This window comes from Cetorhinus maximus, chromosome 26 (genome assembly GCF_964194155.1).
Source record: "Cetorhinus maximus chromosome 26, sCetMax3.hap1.1, whole genome shotgun sequence".
In the NCBI taxonomy this organism is placed as follows: domain Eukaryota; kingdom Metazoa; phylum Chordata; class Chondrichthyes; order Lamniformes; family Cetorhinidae; genus Cetorhinus; species Cetorhinus maximus.
Window position 1 is genome coordinate 28,035,142 of NC_135904.1, and position 14,511 is coordinate 28,049,652.

The 14,511-nt window shown below is 47.3% G+C and overlaps 1 protein-coding gene across 1 annotated transcript in view; it reads right to left on the reverse strand.

Moving 5' to 3' along the window:
* The window catches only part of LOC144668399 (multiple C2 and transmembrane domain-containing protein 2-like), a 474,049-nt gene that overhangs the window by 238,480 nt on the left and 221,058 nt on the right, over window positions 1–14,511 (reverse strand). The window contains exons 5-6 of the mRNA XM_078530407.1: window positions 9,869–10,011; window positions 1,453–1,529 (exon numbers count right to left, since the gene is read on the reverse strand). Coding sequence (XP_078386533.1) covers window positions 1,453–1,529; window positions 9,869–10,011 — 220 coding nt within the window. The remainder of the gene's footprint in view (window positions 1–1,452; window positions 1,530–9,868; window positions 10,012–14,511) is intronic.

A 14,511-nucleotide genomic window follows, 5' to 3' on the forward strand; every position in this document is an offset into this window, starting at 1 on the left:
ATGGAAATAAACTTGCAAGGTGACGGGATACAGCGGGGGGAATGGGACTGACTGGGTTAGTATACAGACAGCCAGCATTGATGGACAGAATGGCTTCCTTCTGTGCTGTAATGACTCTAAGACCTGTAACCATTTTAATGGACAGACAGTTGCGAGGAGCTTCCATGCCCAAGTTGCTGGTGTGTGCTTCCAACATGTCGAACTCGGCACCCGGAGCTCAGTTTGGCAAAAACAAAAAAATTCCCTCCAGCATTAGTTAACAATCGGATAGAAATAAGCTCATGTTTTGGGCATTTCAGAGGCGTAAAAATCCAGTGCGTAGACAAGCAAAATGGCTACCACAGTGGGGAGGGATTGTTCCAGTTGTTTTATCTGGTAAAATCATAAACACAATCCTGTCCAATTCATTCATCGTGTCTCTGCGCTGGGGGGCCCAGTACCGTTCCCCCTGCCCCCATCCTCCTCAACTGATCATTAACATACCATTTACACATTCATTACTTATTCAATGGTGTCAAAGGGGAAAATACTCAATCTGATCAACACCAAACAGCATAAATGTGCTGCTAATGGAAATAGATGGACAAGAATCAGGCTCTCTGTGCTTAATGGAGCACTCTTAAGGTCTGATTCTGCAATCCAGTTGCCCCCAGTGGGAAATGGCATTCACCAGGAATGCATGACGGTAAATCACGGATCCACTATTTAACACAATGCAGTCCTCTTGGGGGGCGGGGGGGGGTAGGAGGCCGGAATCGGATGTGGTCTTTATCCAGTTCTAACTGATGAGAGGTAGTGTTTGAGGTTCATCAACTGAACGCTGAATAGATTTTTTATCACACTCCTTACTGAAGTTTTTATATGGAGGACAAAAATACAACAGGGGAGTGGGATGAATTGGATAGCTCTTTCAAAAAAAACTGGCACAGGCATGATGGGCTGAATGGCCCTCTTCAATGCTGCACGATTCTCTCTTTTTGATCACCCTTTTTATTGTATGTATACACCATTATAGAGATGGATATTTAGGCTTTAACTGAATCAAAAGTCAGGGGGTTGCCTCAGCACTCACCATGGGCTTTGTCAATATACTCGCTGGAACACATTAAAACATCACCAGAATTCTTGTGCCCTATTACAAGTCATATCAGGCCTTCACTGAAATTCTGTTGCATTTGCCAACACTGTCATAAATCCAGTCTCCATTAATTTATAATTTATATCTCTTAATCCCTCAAGGCTAGTGAACAATTGCTGTGCTTTTAATAGCACTCAGCTCCAGATGATAGGTCTCAGTACTTCATATCTTTTATTTGCTTTGCCTAAATCTGAGGAACTCCTTTAGATTTTCAGAGCTCAGGTATTGCTCTATCAGATAACGCTCTTCAATCACTCGGAATAAAACCAAACAGTGTGTACCAGTAAAGTATTAATCACAATTATATTACAAACCTGTTCACTTCAAGATCATTCAGACTGAGATATGCAGAACCCATGAAATCATCTGTAGTCAAGTCTCGGTCGTACACCTATATTTGCGGAGAGATTTTTCTTTCATTATTATGACAAATTGAGATTAAACAAACAAGAGGTTAAAGACGAACGCTTGTAAGTACCGTAACCTGTCGTGTCAGTTTTATCATGGCCACCTGGGTAAAGAAGAAACAATTCAGTGCCCTGGTCAGCCCACACCTTGAGGTGTGTATCCGGTTCTGGTTATCGAGGAATCATGGAGACATTGGGTGCCATGAGGGGGAGTCATGAGGCTGATTGCTAGTGTCAGGGTTCGAGTTAGAAGGAAAGGCTGGAGACACCTGAGATTTTTTAGCCTGGAAGGTAGGGGCATCGAAGTGGTGATATTATCAATGTCTCTAGGATAGGAAACGTTATGGGTTGCTACTTTAAAATACTACTTTAAATTAAAAAGTGGGAGTAAGGATAAGGGAACACGGGTTCTAAGCAGTAAAAGCGAACTTTAGGACTGACACCAGGGGTTTCTTGTGTAGAGAGTGATCAGCAATTGTAAATGAGCTGGAATGACGAAAGAAACAACTGGACACAGCAATGGATTGAATGTAGGCTTGTTCTAGGCAGATGAATTAAGATGGATCAAATGGCTTCCTTCATCCAGATGTAACTGTGTATGACCCACATAGTGATCACAGAATCAGTTCGTTTCCCATATAGGATGGTACCCGTCATTACCTTGGCTTTGTTCTCATCTCTAATGTGATGATTATGGATCAAGCTGAGAGCATACTTTCCTGTCTTTCTGTAAAGAGTGGCTATCTTGCTGCACAGCTTAAGCATAATGGGTCAATGGATAAGCAACGACGAGGATTCCTGGAGGCTTGCGTGGGATGGACAATCCTGCACTCTGAATCAAAAGGAACAACAAGGATGTGGGACTCGAGCCAAAAGGGAAAAAGGGAGGAAACTCTGAAGGCCGAATACTGCACTTCCAATAATCACAGGGAGTGCAGGTTCTCCTCAGGCTGTTACCTCCCGCAGTGTGTGTGCAGCTGAACTGAGCACATTCGGGATGCATTCCATCACAAAGTTTAGTGTCAGCCTCAAAGTGGATTTCAGTCCTTGCACTGACACTAAAGGTATGGAGGATCCATCAGGCATGAAGATAACCTCCACACAGGGAGTCTCACTCAGGTTGTGGTCCAGATTCAGGCAAAATGCCTCTGACCCTGGATTGAGGTTCCATCATCAATGTGAAGTGAAAGTAGTTTATGCCAACACTACAGGTATAGTGTGAATACACCCTTGTATACGTAAACCACTAACACAAGGGGCAGAACTTTACTCTCGTTGGGTGGGTGTTCGCCCAACCTGACCGAGTGTAAAATGACACCCACCGACAATTAAGCAGCATATTAAGGAACTAAACTTTAAGCAGCCCTTACGAAACTAACTAACTCAAATTTTTCGCTGCCCGTCCAACTGCTTGGTTGGCGGGCGGGCAAAAAGGCCAAGCGGCCTTTGCATTTTTGGCGAAACCTCATCCACGGGCAGGATGAGGTTTCAACCCGTTGTTAAAAAAAAATGTAAAATTTTTAACACTCGTATTTAACATGTCCCTGCTCATGTGACAGAGTCACATTGGGGACCATGTTTTCATTATTTTTAACATCTTTGTTTTTATTGATAAAAAATCTTCATGTCCGCTAATTGGCCAGCCAGCGTGAGATCTACGTCGGGGCCCGATCACGGGCCGCAGTCAGCTTCACGACCGCCCAACGAGGGCAAAGTTCTACCCATAATTCTGCCCAGCAGGTTGGTCTCAATGTGTTTCTGTCTGTATGTTTTCTGATTCTTTGATGTACCAATTTAACATCCAACATCCCAGAGACTGGATATCGCTCCATTTTGTGACACACGTACACATCTGGTTCAGAACAGAGATGCTTACTCATTTTAGAAACTCCTCTTGTTTATGTGGATGGAGGGGAGGAGGCTTCCTCTGGGGCCATTTTGCCAATAATGACAGAGGGAGCTGGCATAAAATGCTTTGCCTGCATAAGGGCATCCAATGGACTTTGTGCCATTTTTGCCAGAGCAACACTGGCCGTCCAACAACTTGGCTGCTCAGTCTTAGGGTGCCGTTTTGTAATGGTGCCATCTCTTTTATTCTCAGGTCCGCCAGTGCCACAGGAGTTGCAAGCCACACTACCCTACAATAGGCCTCCTCCAAAACCCGTCAGGGCCAAACTCCACTCAGCCCTTGCGCGGAGGTTTTCCCGACAGAAGTAAAAAGGTGTCAGGATTACACAAAAGTTGCATAGTCCCAGCCCGGAGATCAGTGTTTGCTATAAAGGCACAACTATAATAAAGAAACTGAATCCCTCTACATGGGTTTAGCTGCATAGCTTGTCTAACATTCATCCAAAAGTAGTTGAGGTGAAAATCATAGATGCATTTAAGGAGGAGTTAGATAAGTACATTAAGGGAGAAAGGCTTAGCAGGATGCAGGCTTAGATGAAATTTAGCGGGAGAAAACACGCGTGGAATGTAAACACCAGCATAGATTAGTCGGGCCAAATGGTCTGTTTCTGTGATGTAAATATAACGTTATATATATGTAGTTGACCATAATAAGAAATAAGAGAAAGCACAGAATAGATGAACTCAGTATGACGATAGGTCAGACTGAAATCATTCCCTACAGCCGGTCCCAAATGTGAAAACCAATCACAGATTCTGTCCTGCCTTGCAGGGAGTTCCATTGACTTCGATCAACCAAAACATGCTGAACTTTACATGGGGGAATCTTTTGAATTACTTGAAAATCTCAAAACAAAAGATTCTTCAAGCGCTGCAGAAGTTTCAATCATACTTTTTCCTCTCGAGCTCTCTGCCCAAAGGCAGATCTGACCCATCGAACCATGACCTCCACCACGATGAGAGGCAAGGAGGCAGGTCCCGAATCCACCCCAGCCAAAACAGGGATCAAAGCTGTGCTGTTGGCACCAGTCTGGCCCACACTGGCCGTCCAGCCAACTGACCAAACCGCACACCACCCCCACCCCCTCCCCCCACCCCCCACATCAAGTAGTCAGTTTTTTTTTAATTCATTCGTGGGATATGGGCTTCGCTGGCTAGGCCAGCACTTATTGCCAATCCTTAATTGTCCTTGAGAAGGAGGTGGTGAGCTGCCTTCTTGAAACACTGCAGTCCATGAGGTGTAGGTACACACACAGTGCTGTTAGGGAGGGCGTTCAAGGGTTTTGGCCCAATGACAGTGAAGGAACGGCGATATATTTCCAAGTCAGAATGGTGAGTGGCTTAGAAGGGAACTTCCAGGTGGTGGTGTTCCCATGTGTCTGCTGCCCTTGTCCTTCCAGATGAGAGAGGTAATGGGTTTGGAAGGTGCTGTCTATGGAGCCTTGGTGAGTTCCTGCAGTGCATCTTGTAGATGGCACACACTGCTGTCACTGTGCATCGGTGATGGAGGGAGAGTATATTTGTGGAAAGGGTGCCAATCAAGCGGGCTGTTTTGCCCTGGATGGTGTCAAGCTTCTTGAGTGTTGTTGGAGCTGCACTCATCCAGGCAAGTGAGCAGTATTCCATCACACTCCTTGTAGATGATGGGCAGGCTTTGGGGAGTCAAGAGGCAAGTTACTTGCCGCAGGATTCCTGGCCTCTGACTTGCTCTTGTAGCCACAGTATTTATATAGCTAGTCCAGTTTAGTTTCTGGTCAATGGTAACCCCCCCCAGCAAGTTGATAGTGGGGGATTCAGCGATGGTAGTGTCACTGAATGTCAAGAGGTGATGGTTAGATTCTCTTTTGTTGGAGATAGTCATTGCCTGGCACTTGTGTGGTGCAAATATTACTTGCCAAATGTCAGCCCAAGTCTGGATATTGTCCAGGTCTTGCTGCATTTGGACATGGACTGCTTCAGCATGAGGAATCGCGAATCATACTGAACATTGTGCAATCATCAGCGAACATCCCAACTTCTGATCTTATGGTGGAAGGAAGGTCATTGATGAAGCAGCTGAAGATGGTTGGGCCTAGGACACCACCCTGAGGAACTCCTGCAGTGATGTCCTGGAACTGAGATGACTGACCTCCAACAACCACAACCATCTTCCTTTGTGCTAGGTATGACTCCAACCAATGGAGAGTTTCCCCCGATTCCCATTGACTCCAGTTTTGCTAGGGCTCCTTGATGCCACACTCGGTCAAATGCTGCATTGATGTCAAGGGTAGTCACTTTCACCTCACCTCTGGAGCCCAGCTCATTACCTATGTTTGAACTGTATTCCATCACACTCCTTGTAGATGATGGGCAGGCTTTGGGGAGTCAAGAGGCGAGTTACTTGCTGCAGGATTCCTGGCCTCTGACTTGCTCTTGTAGCTTGGTGGAACCCAAACTGAGCATCAGTGAGCAGGTTATTGCTAAGCAAGTGCCACTTGATAGCACTGTTGATTACCCTTTCCGTCACTTTACTGATGATGGAGAGTAGATTGATGGGGCGATAATTGGCTGGGTTGGATCTGTCCTGTCTTGTGTGTACAGGATATACCTGGGCAATTTTCCACATAGCCGGGTAGATGCCAGTATTGTAGCTGTACTGGAACAGCTTGGCTAGGGGCGCAGCAAGTTCCGGAGCACAAGTATTCAGTACTATTGCTGGAATGTTGTCAGGGCCCATAGCCTTTGCAGTATCCAGTGCCTTCAGCCTTGATGTCACATGGAGTGAATTGAATTGGCTGAAGACTGGCATCTGGATGCTGGGGACCCCCAGAGGAGGCTGAAATGGATCATCCACTCGGCACTTCTGGCTGAAGATTGTTCTGAATGTTTCAGCCTTGTCTTTTGCTGTGGCAACACACACTTTTACATCCATGATGACACTGGCGGTAGAGGCTCCAATTTCTTTCCATCACATGGCTGACCGGGAACCTCTCCCACTCTTACTGCCTGCCATTGAAGTTGGAAAGATTGGTAAGCTGATACTCAATCTGTTTGGCTGTGTTATGAATACGCCTTCCTTGGCCACCAAATCCCGGAGTGGGAGTTTCTGGCTCAGAGGTGGGTAAGCCTACCACTACCCCTCAAGACCTCCTCTTCAACAATATAGAGATAGCAAATGCCTGACACTCCAGGACTTGATGGCCAAGGAAGGCGTATTCATAACGCAGACAAACAGATTGAGTATCAGCTTACCAATCTTTCCAACTTCAATGGCAGGTAGTAAGAGTGGGAGAGATTCCCGGTCAGCCATGTGATGGAAAGAAATTGGAGCCTCTACCACCAGTGTCATCATGGATGTAAAAGTGTGTGTTGCCACAGCAAAAGACAAGGCTGAAGCATTCAGAACAATCTTCAGCCAGAAGTGCCGAGTGGGTGATCCATCTCAACCTCCTCTGGAGGTCCCCAGCATCCAGATGCCAGTCTTCAGCCAATTCGATTCACTCCATGAGTAACAAAACCCACTAGTTTCAATTTAATTGCAAATCTGGAAAGGTGAGAAACGGTAGCATGAGCAGCAATAACTGATATTTCTCATATCAAAATCAGACTTCACATACCAAGCCAATTGGACTGCACACTACTTACATCCAGAGTTACATACCACGCATAAATTTAAATTCCCTTTTGACTCTGCTCAAAGCTACAATTTGAACTATTTATATTCTGTCAGTAGTCAGTCAGAATTATAATTTATAGCATAACAGAATCTGACGTCATGTTTTCAATGGGTTAGTTTAACAATCAGTGTTCAATTCTCATTGTGAATGACTAACCAGTTTGTATACTTTCAACAGAGTGAGTCATGTGGTATTAGAGTGTTTCCCACTTCAATCGAGTGTGTCACTGTCAGTGTGACATGGTTTCCAGGCCTCTATCTTACTTTTAAAGAGTGTCTGCACCTCAGGAGGACACCAGGTACTATAGTGGCTCACACTCTGTCATGGTCTCAAGATAAGGCTATCATGTTTGGCCTAACTGCTTCACCCCTCCCTCCCTACCTGCATATCCTTCTATTGTTTTCTCCCTCGTGTTTATCTTGGTTTCCCTCAAGTGCATTGGTGATATTCGCCTCATTTTGTTCCTTGTGGTAACCGGTTCCACACACTAACCACTCTCTGGGCAAATAACTTTCTCTTTGTTGGATGTTTTACATGACTATTTTGTACCTCCAGTTTCGGACTCTCCCACTGGTGGAAACATTGTCTCTACATTTACCATTTCAAACCCCTTCACAAGTCTTAGAGAGCTCCACAGGCCACTCCTTACCTTCCTCTTTTTGAGAGGAAAGAATCCTGTCCGTTCAATCTTTTCTGATATGCAATATGGTATCGTCCTTCCAAGTCTTTATTGCACCTTGGCCAGTGTCCCTATGCCCTTTTTGTAATATAGTAATAAATCAGTGCTAATTGGTGCCAGAATGAGGACTATCAAACGTCAGGACCTTTTCCCCAGGTTTCAACCTGCTCAGGTTTACTTAAATTGCCGTGTTCACTCCCAAAGGTCACGGAACTTCGTCCCATAACATCCCAATTAATTTAAAGCTGAACCTTAAGCCAGGATTTTACGCTCCTCCCACCCCCAGCAGTTGGCGTGGGGGGAGGGGGGAGGGGTGGTGAGCATGACATTGCGGGGACGGGATTCCCTCCAGGATCCCGCCCACCCTGACCTGGCCGCGACCTTACGCCGGGGCGGGCAGGGCCTCGGATGGGATAAGCCCGCCCTTGCCCCAATTAAAGTCCTCAAGTGGCCGCTTGGGCCACTTAAGGGCCTTTTACCGCCCACTTCAATTTTTAGGCTGGCGGGTGGATGGCAGGTCAAGGGGGAAAACCCGGAAACGAACAGAGTTTGAAACTCAGGTGGGAAGCTGGGTGCGGGGAAGGGTCTCCATCAGAAGGCCCCTTCTGAATGGAGGCACTCTCCTCTTAAGGCTCGGTAACCTCCGTACCTCTTTCCCCTGCCGGCCTATCCCCCGGGACCCCGATTGCCCTCCCCCCGCCCCCCTCCTTGCAAAGACCCAGGCCTTTCCTCCTCTCCCTGTCCTGGGGCCCCTGCCCCTTATCTCTGTGTGTGTGCTGTAGTCGGTGGGGGCGTGTGCTGTAGTCGGTGGGGGTGTGCGCTGTAGTCGGTGAGGGTGTGTGCTGTAGTCGGTGGGGGTGTGTGCTGTAGTCGGTGGGGGTGTGTGTGCTGTAGTCGGTGGGGGGGTGTGCTGTAGTCGGTGAGGGTGTGTGCTGTAGTCGGTGGGGGTGTGCGCTGTAGTCGGTGGGGGTGTGCGCTGTAGTCGGTGGGGGTGTGTGTGCTGTAGTCGGTGGGGGTGTGCGCTGTAGTCGGTGGGGGTGTGCGCTGTAGTCGGTGGGGGTGTGCGCTGTAGTCGGTGGGGGTGTGCGCTGTAGTCGGTGGGGGTGTGCGCTGTAGTCGGTGGGAGTGTGCGCTGTAGTCGGTGGGGGTGTGCGCTGTAGTCGGTGGGGGTGTGCGCTGTAGTCGGTGGGGGTGTGCGCTGTAGTCGGTGAGGGTGTGTGCTGTAGTCGGTGGGGGTGTGTGCTGTAGTCGGTGGGGGTGTGCGCTGTAGTCGGTGGGGGTGTGCGCTGTAGTCGGTGGGGGTGTGTGCTGTAGTCGGTGGGGGTGTGTGCTGTAGATGGTGGGGGTGTGTGCTGTAGTCGGTGGGGGTGTGTGCTGTAGTCGGCGGGGGTGTGTGCTGTAGTCGGTGGGGGTGTGTGTGCTGTAGTCGGTGGGGGTGTGCGCTGTAGTCAGTGGGGGTGTGTTCCCTGCTGACCCTTCGGCCCCAGCCATCCTGAAAATACAGGCCTTAGAATCACAGAATGGATACAGTGCAGCAGAAGGCCATTCAGCCCATCAGGTTTGTGCCGGCTCTCTGCAAGAGCAACTTAGCTAGTCCCATTCCCCCGCCTTTCCCCATAGCCCTGCAATTATTTTCTCTTCAATCTCTTTTGAGAGCCACGAATGAATCTGACTCCACCACGCTCTCAGTCAGTGCATTCCAGGTCCAAACCACTAAAGTAGCAGAATGCTAATATTATACTCTGACATTATAAACAATTGGCAATGCAATGACCTGACCTTAAGCACTGAAAAACTTGCAACTAAAATATATAACCACTGATCCAACCAGTCAACCTAAAAATATTACCGCTGACCTTGAAACCAGCTAAAATATAACCATTTATGCTAACCACCGAATCCAAGGAAAGCGTAACCATTGACCCTCCCGCCAATTCCAACCAAACCACAACTGCTGAACCAAAGCACTGAATCCCATCAAAATATGATCACTGAATCTCTCAATATAACAACACTTATTATGATAGATAGGGTTTTGCTGAACCACAATGCATCTTGGTACATTCAGTTTCTCTTTTACCTTGATGTACAGCTTTTGATTTAAGTTCTTGATTGGAACGACAAAGGTCTCGTCCCATCGAGGGTTTAAGTTTCTGTACACGATCTTGCTCTTGTACAGCGTTTTACCAGCCAGTTTGAACTTGACATAAGGGTCACTTGTACCTGCAAAACAAATTAAATGAATTGTATAACTGATGCCCGTGACAACTTCTTCAGATACCCTTAGAGAGTAATCAACATTATAATTAATCATTCATAGATAATCTGATAATATTTCAGGGGGAAAGGTCCCTTTGTTACCGCACAGTAACCAGGAAGAACTAAATCCACTAAAGTTGTATTGAACTCCTTACTACTTTAATTTATTTTTACTTCAAAGGCAAAATTACAATTGATTCCAAATTACTAGAAATGATGGGCAGAATTGAATGCCTTCCCCCATGGCAAGTTTGGTTGGGGGGGCGGAGGGGGTTCAATTAATCAGGTGGGAGGGTGGGGGATGAGGACCACACCACCTTCCAATCCGCACCCCAACTAAATCTGTGGAGGCAAGGCTGGTGGACAGCCTTTCCCGCCTGGCTGCCTATTGAGACCCTTAAGTGGGCAATTAATACCCACTTAAGGGCTTGATCCTGCTGCCGCTGGTATTAACCCTGTGGCGGCCGGAGTTGGGTTGGGGGGGGCGCAGGTGGTGCTTGCCACATGGGAAACACAACAAGCAAACCATGCGGGGTTGCTAGTGGGTTCCTGGGGGATGGTCTTCAAAGGCACTCAGCGCCTGATCGAGGGGCTGACTTCTGAAAGGGGGGGCCGCTGAGGGCCACACCCGTGCCCTTGCTGCCTAACTCTCCTAACCTCCCACCTCTACCGTAACCCCCCCCCACCCCTATAACCCCCCTCCTGCCATCACACACCTCTGGCCTGGGGCCCAGTGAAGATACTAGGCCTTGTGAGGGTGTGCACGAGGCCTGTTGGCTCTGGATGGCTGGCAGCTTCCGGCAGGCAGGACCTCCACCCGTGGGGTCCTTGATCCATCGGAAGTCCCAAGTAAGTGCCTAGGTGGAAATTATTATGGCGGGAAGAGGCGACGCGGGGGCTTTTATCAGCACTCCAGCTAGGAGGCAAGATCAGGATGACCAACTCCTGGTGAAATATTTTGGGGGATGCTTTGGCATTGGTGCAACATGTAAGAGCAGGGGTGGGGTGTACTGCTACCAGAGCTGTGACAGCGGGGGATGGGCGGTCAAAGCCGTGAAAGCGGACCGAGGTGCCGGAGCTTTTCCCAGAGGGAAGGTGAAATAGGAGAGCGCTGTGCACATGCGTTGGCGTGTACTGTGCATGCGCAGAGCGCCACCCATTGGAAATACGGGAAAAACGGCGACCCAGCCTCACAAACGCGGGACAACCAGCCCTGCTTCAGGACAATCCCATGAAATCCAGGACAGCCCGTCACTCTGGACGCCATCCCTGTTGCCTCCATTAAATACCACCCAATGTGTCAACAGTCCTCATTGGGGAAGAGGGGCAAACCTCAAGAATTCACATCCCCACCCCCCCCCAACATCCCCTTAAGTAACTTTTCTGACATTCTCCACTCCGGCAAACTGCAATTTCTGCATCCTTTTAGGATCGTTCTCCCCACATTAAAAAAACGAGGGAATTCTGGGTTACCTGCAGTGTTAGCTACGTTCTCCTGTGTGCTTTCACACGGCCTAAGACCTATATTCAAGGCTGTCTTTGAGCGGTAATGTTTTCAGGGGAAAGGAACCCAGGGGGCAGCTTTTTCTAGTACTCTAAATAGTGCAAAGGCTCTACCGAGGACAAGTTGCACTATCCACGAGGTACAAGAATGGTTAAGCGGACGGAATTGCAACTTGCATATGGCACAGCTCACAAGTCTGATGCTTTTAATTAATAATTCAGGCATCCAGCTTTCAATTCAGGCCCGTGTAGTTAATCTTTTCTTGTGCTTTTCTGCTGGTCTCCTCATCATCCGCTCGCCAAACTCCCAGACAGCTCAGGCAAAGCAACACTGAAAGAGCTAGGATTAGGAGGCCAGAGGGAAAAAGCTCGATTTGTACTGCTGTCTTCCATTACAGTGGCTTGAAAGAGCGCAGAGAACCTCCTGCCAAATCATGTCTGATCCTGAGGAAGACCAGTGAACAGCCAGTAACTCACTGAGCTGCTATTCATTAAATGGCTGAGAACAGTAAACCAGTTACCAACTGCAGTCCACGATGATCTGAGCAACTCTGATCATAGGTGACAGGAAGGAGTTTTCCTCTTCCTTGCTGTCTGCTTTGGGAACAACTCCAAAGGTATGTTCACTCACTAACTGCAACGTACATTATATAATAACAAAAAAAAGGGGGGTTCTTGTGTTATGGAGAACAGTAGATACTAAGCGACACTCAGCATCACCTTATGCTTTGCGTAGAATTTTTTTTTTCACTCAAATGAGCAAAGGCGGCACTTTCATAACGAAAGGAACAAAATAAAAATAAAGGAATAGGTTACTGGCCCCAATTTTCATGGTGGTACTTGAGGAATCAGTTAATTTACTGCCTCCTCTGCTCCAAGTCTTAATCTGTCTCCTATCATGTCATCCAAAAAAAAAAAATGGGTCAATATCAGAGTCTGGTAACTATTAGGGTTGCCAACCATGATTGAATCCATTCCTGGAGGTTCCATCACATTACTTGTTCCCACGCCCCAGCCATTAGTCGGCCAACACATCCATCCTTGTGATGTACTGCCTTCCTACGCCAATTGGAAAGCAAAAAGACTCATTATCCAATTGGATGATGCTTGGCCATCAGCCAATAACCTTTATTTCCTATTTTCAATATTCTTAGATCTGGTAAAGAGAAGTGTTCAAAAAAAATGACAAAATAAACCTTCTTTTAAGGATGCTTTTTCTCCAGGGTTGCACACAGCAGTACGTATCCTGGAGATTGATCTTCAATCCCTGGAGACTCCAGGCCAATCCTGAAGGATTGGCAACTGTAGTAAATACAGGCCATTTACCTGCTACCAATCATGTCAAAGTTAGTTGAAGCCAAAACGCACGGAAAGCCTCGCAACATCTCGAGTAGTCCATATATCCAGGTCAGCCACTTGATTTCGGGCTTAATCTGACCAGTTGTTAACGCTCTCAATCTCCTGGCTCAGTAATGGAGTCATTCTTACATGCCCGACATACAGGCAGAACAGTAACCCTCGAGGTCTTTTAGGTAGATACTGTCTGACTGAAAAGCTAATCAGTTGGCAGGTCTGATTAATTGTGAAAGGGATATGCCATTTTTTTTTTAAAAAGAGGAACACAACTGCATAGTAAATGGATATCCTTTCCTTTAAATGGTCACAGCTATTTAAGAGTCACACTCTTATTCTCATCTTCATCGATGACCTGGAGGAGCCCATCGAAGGTGCTGATGGTTGTTTGTGAATTTTAATGTCCTTTATAAACTCTTTAACTCTCCAGCTGAAAAACATTGACCATTTCTTACTGCCCAACATGGACAGGTAGTGAGGTGGGATGAATGAAATGGGCACTCTCCATTAACATGAATTATATTTGCTACTCCGACCCTGTTCAGTTTGGAGCGGGTTGCTTTGGCATTACATTTCAACGGGACTCCAAGAGTTAAGCTACGAGGAGAGATTAGACAAACAAGAGCTGTATTCCCTGGATTTCAGAAAATTGAGGGGAAATTTGATCCAAGTTTCCAAGATATCAAGGAGAAGGGATAGTGTAGTTTGAGTATTTCCTCTAGTCAGGAAATCTAGGACTTGGAGTCACGAGGCGGGATTTTCTGCACCCGCCCACCGCTGGGATCTTCCAGTCCCACCGCAAGTCAATGGACTTCTGGCTGGGGCACCGCCTGGCCCACGGCAGGTCCCATCCGCTACAGGGCCAGAAAATCCCGGCCATGGTCTAAAAATCGGAGCCAGACCTTTTAGGAGTGAAATTAGAAAAGGTTTCTTCACACAAAAGGTGGTAGAAGTTTCGGACTCTTCCACAAACAGAAATTAATGCTGGATCAATTGTTAATTTTAAAACCATAATTGATATTAAGAGATATGGGGCAAAGACAGGTAGATGGAGTTAGGTCGCAGATCAGCCATGATTTAGTTGACTGGTGGAACAGGCTCGAGGGACTGAATGGTCTCCTCATGTTCCAATGTTCCTACCCGGGGCCAAACAAAGAACTGAGATGCCTGGATAAATTAGCAGGAAACGGAGAATCCTGAAGAAAACGCACTTATATTTATCACTTCTACAAAGCCCGTTTGTCCAGTAATGTAGTACTATAGGGCGGGATTCTCCAGCCCTTGCCCGCTACCGGGATCATCCGGCTCCGCTGAAAGTCAATGGACTTTTGCTGGGCCACTGAATCTTCCACAGCGGGTCCCACCATGATGAGGCCAGAAAATCCAGGCCAGTGTCTTTTTTCCATAAGAGTAGGCCATTTAGGCCCTCGAGCTTGCTCCGCCAGAACATGGTTGATCTGATTATGGCCTTTTTTGGCAGGTGGTGGAGTGAGTCATCTCTCCATATAGATCAAACCTATTCAGGGGTGGAATAAGTGAATGGGACCCACTCAATGCCAGCATCCACAACCAACAGCATTGGAGAGATGCAATCAAGGTCTAATCGAT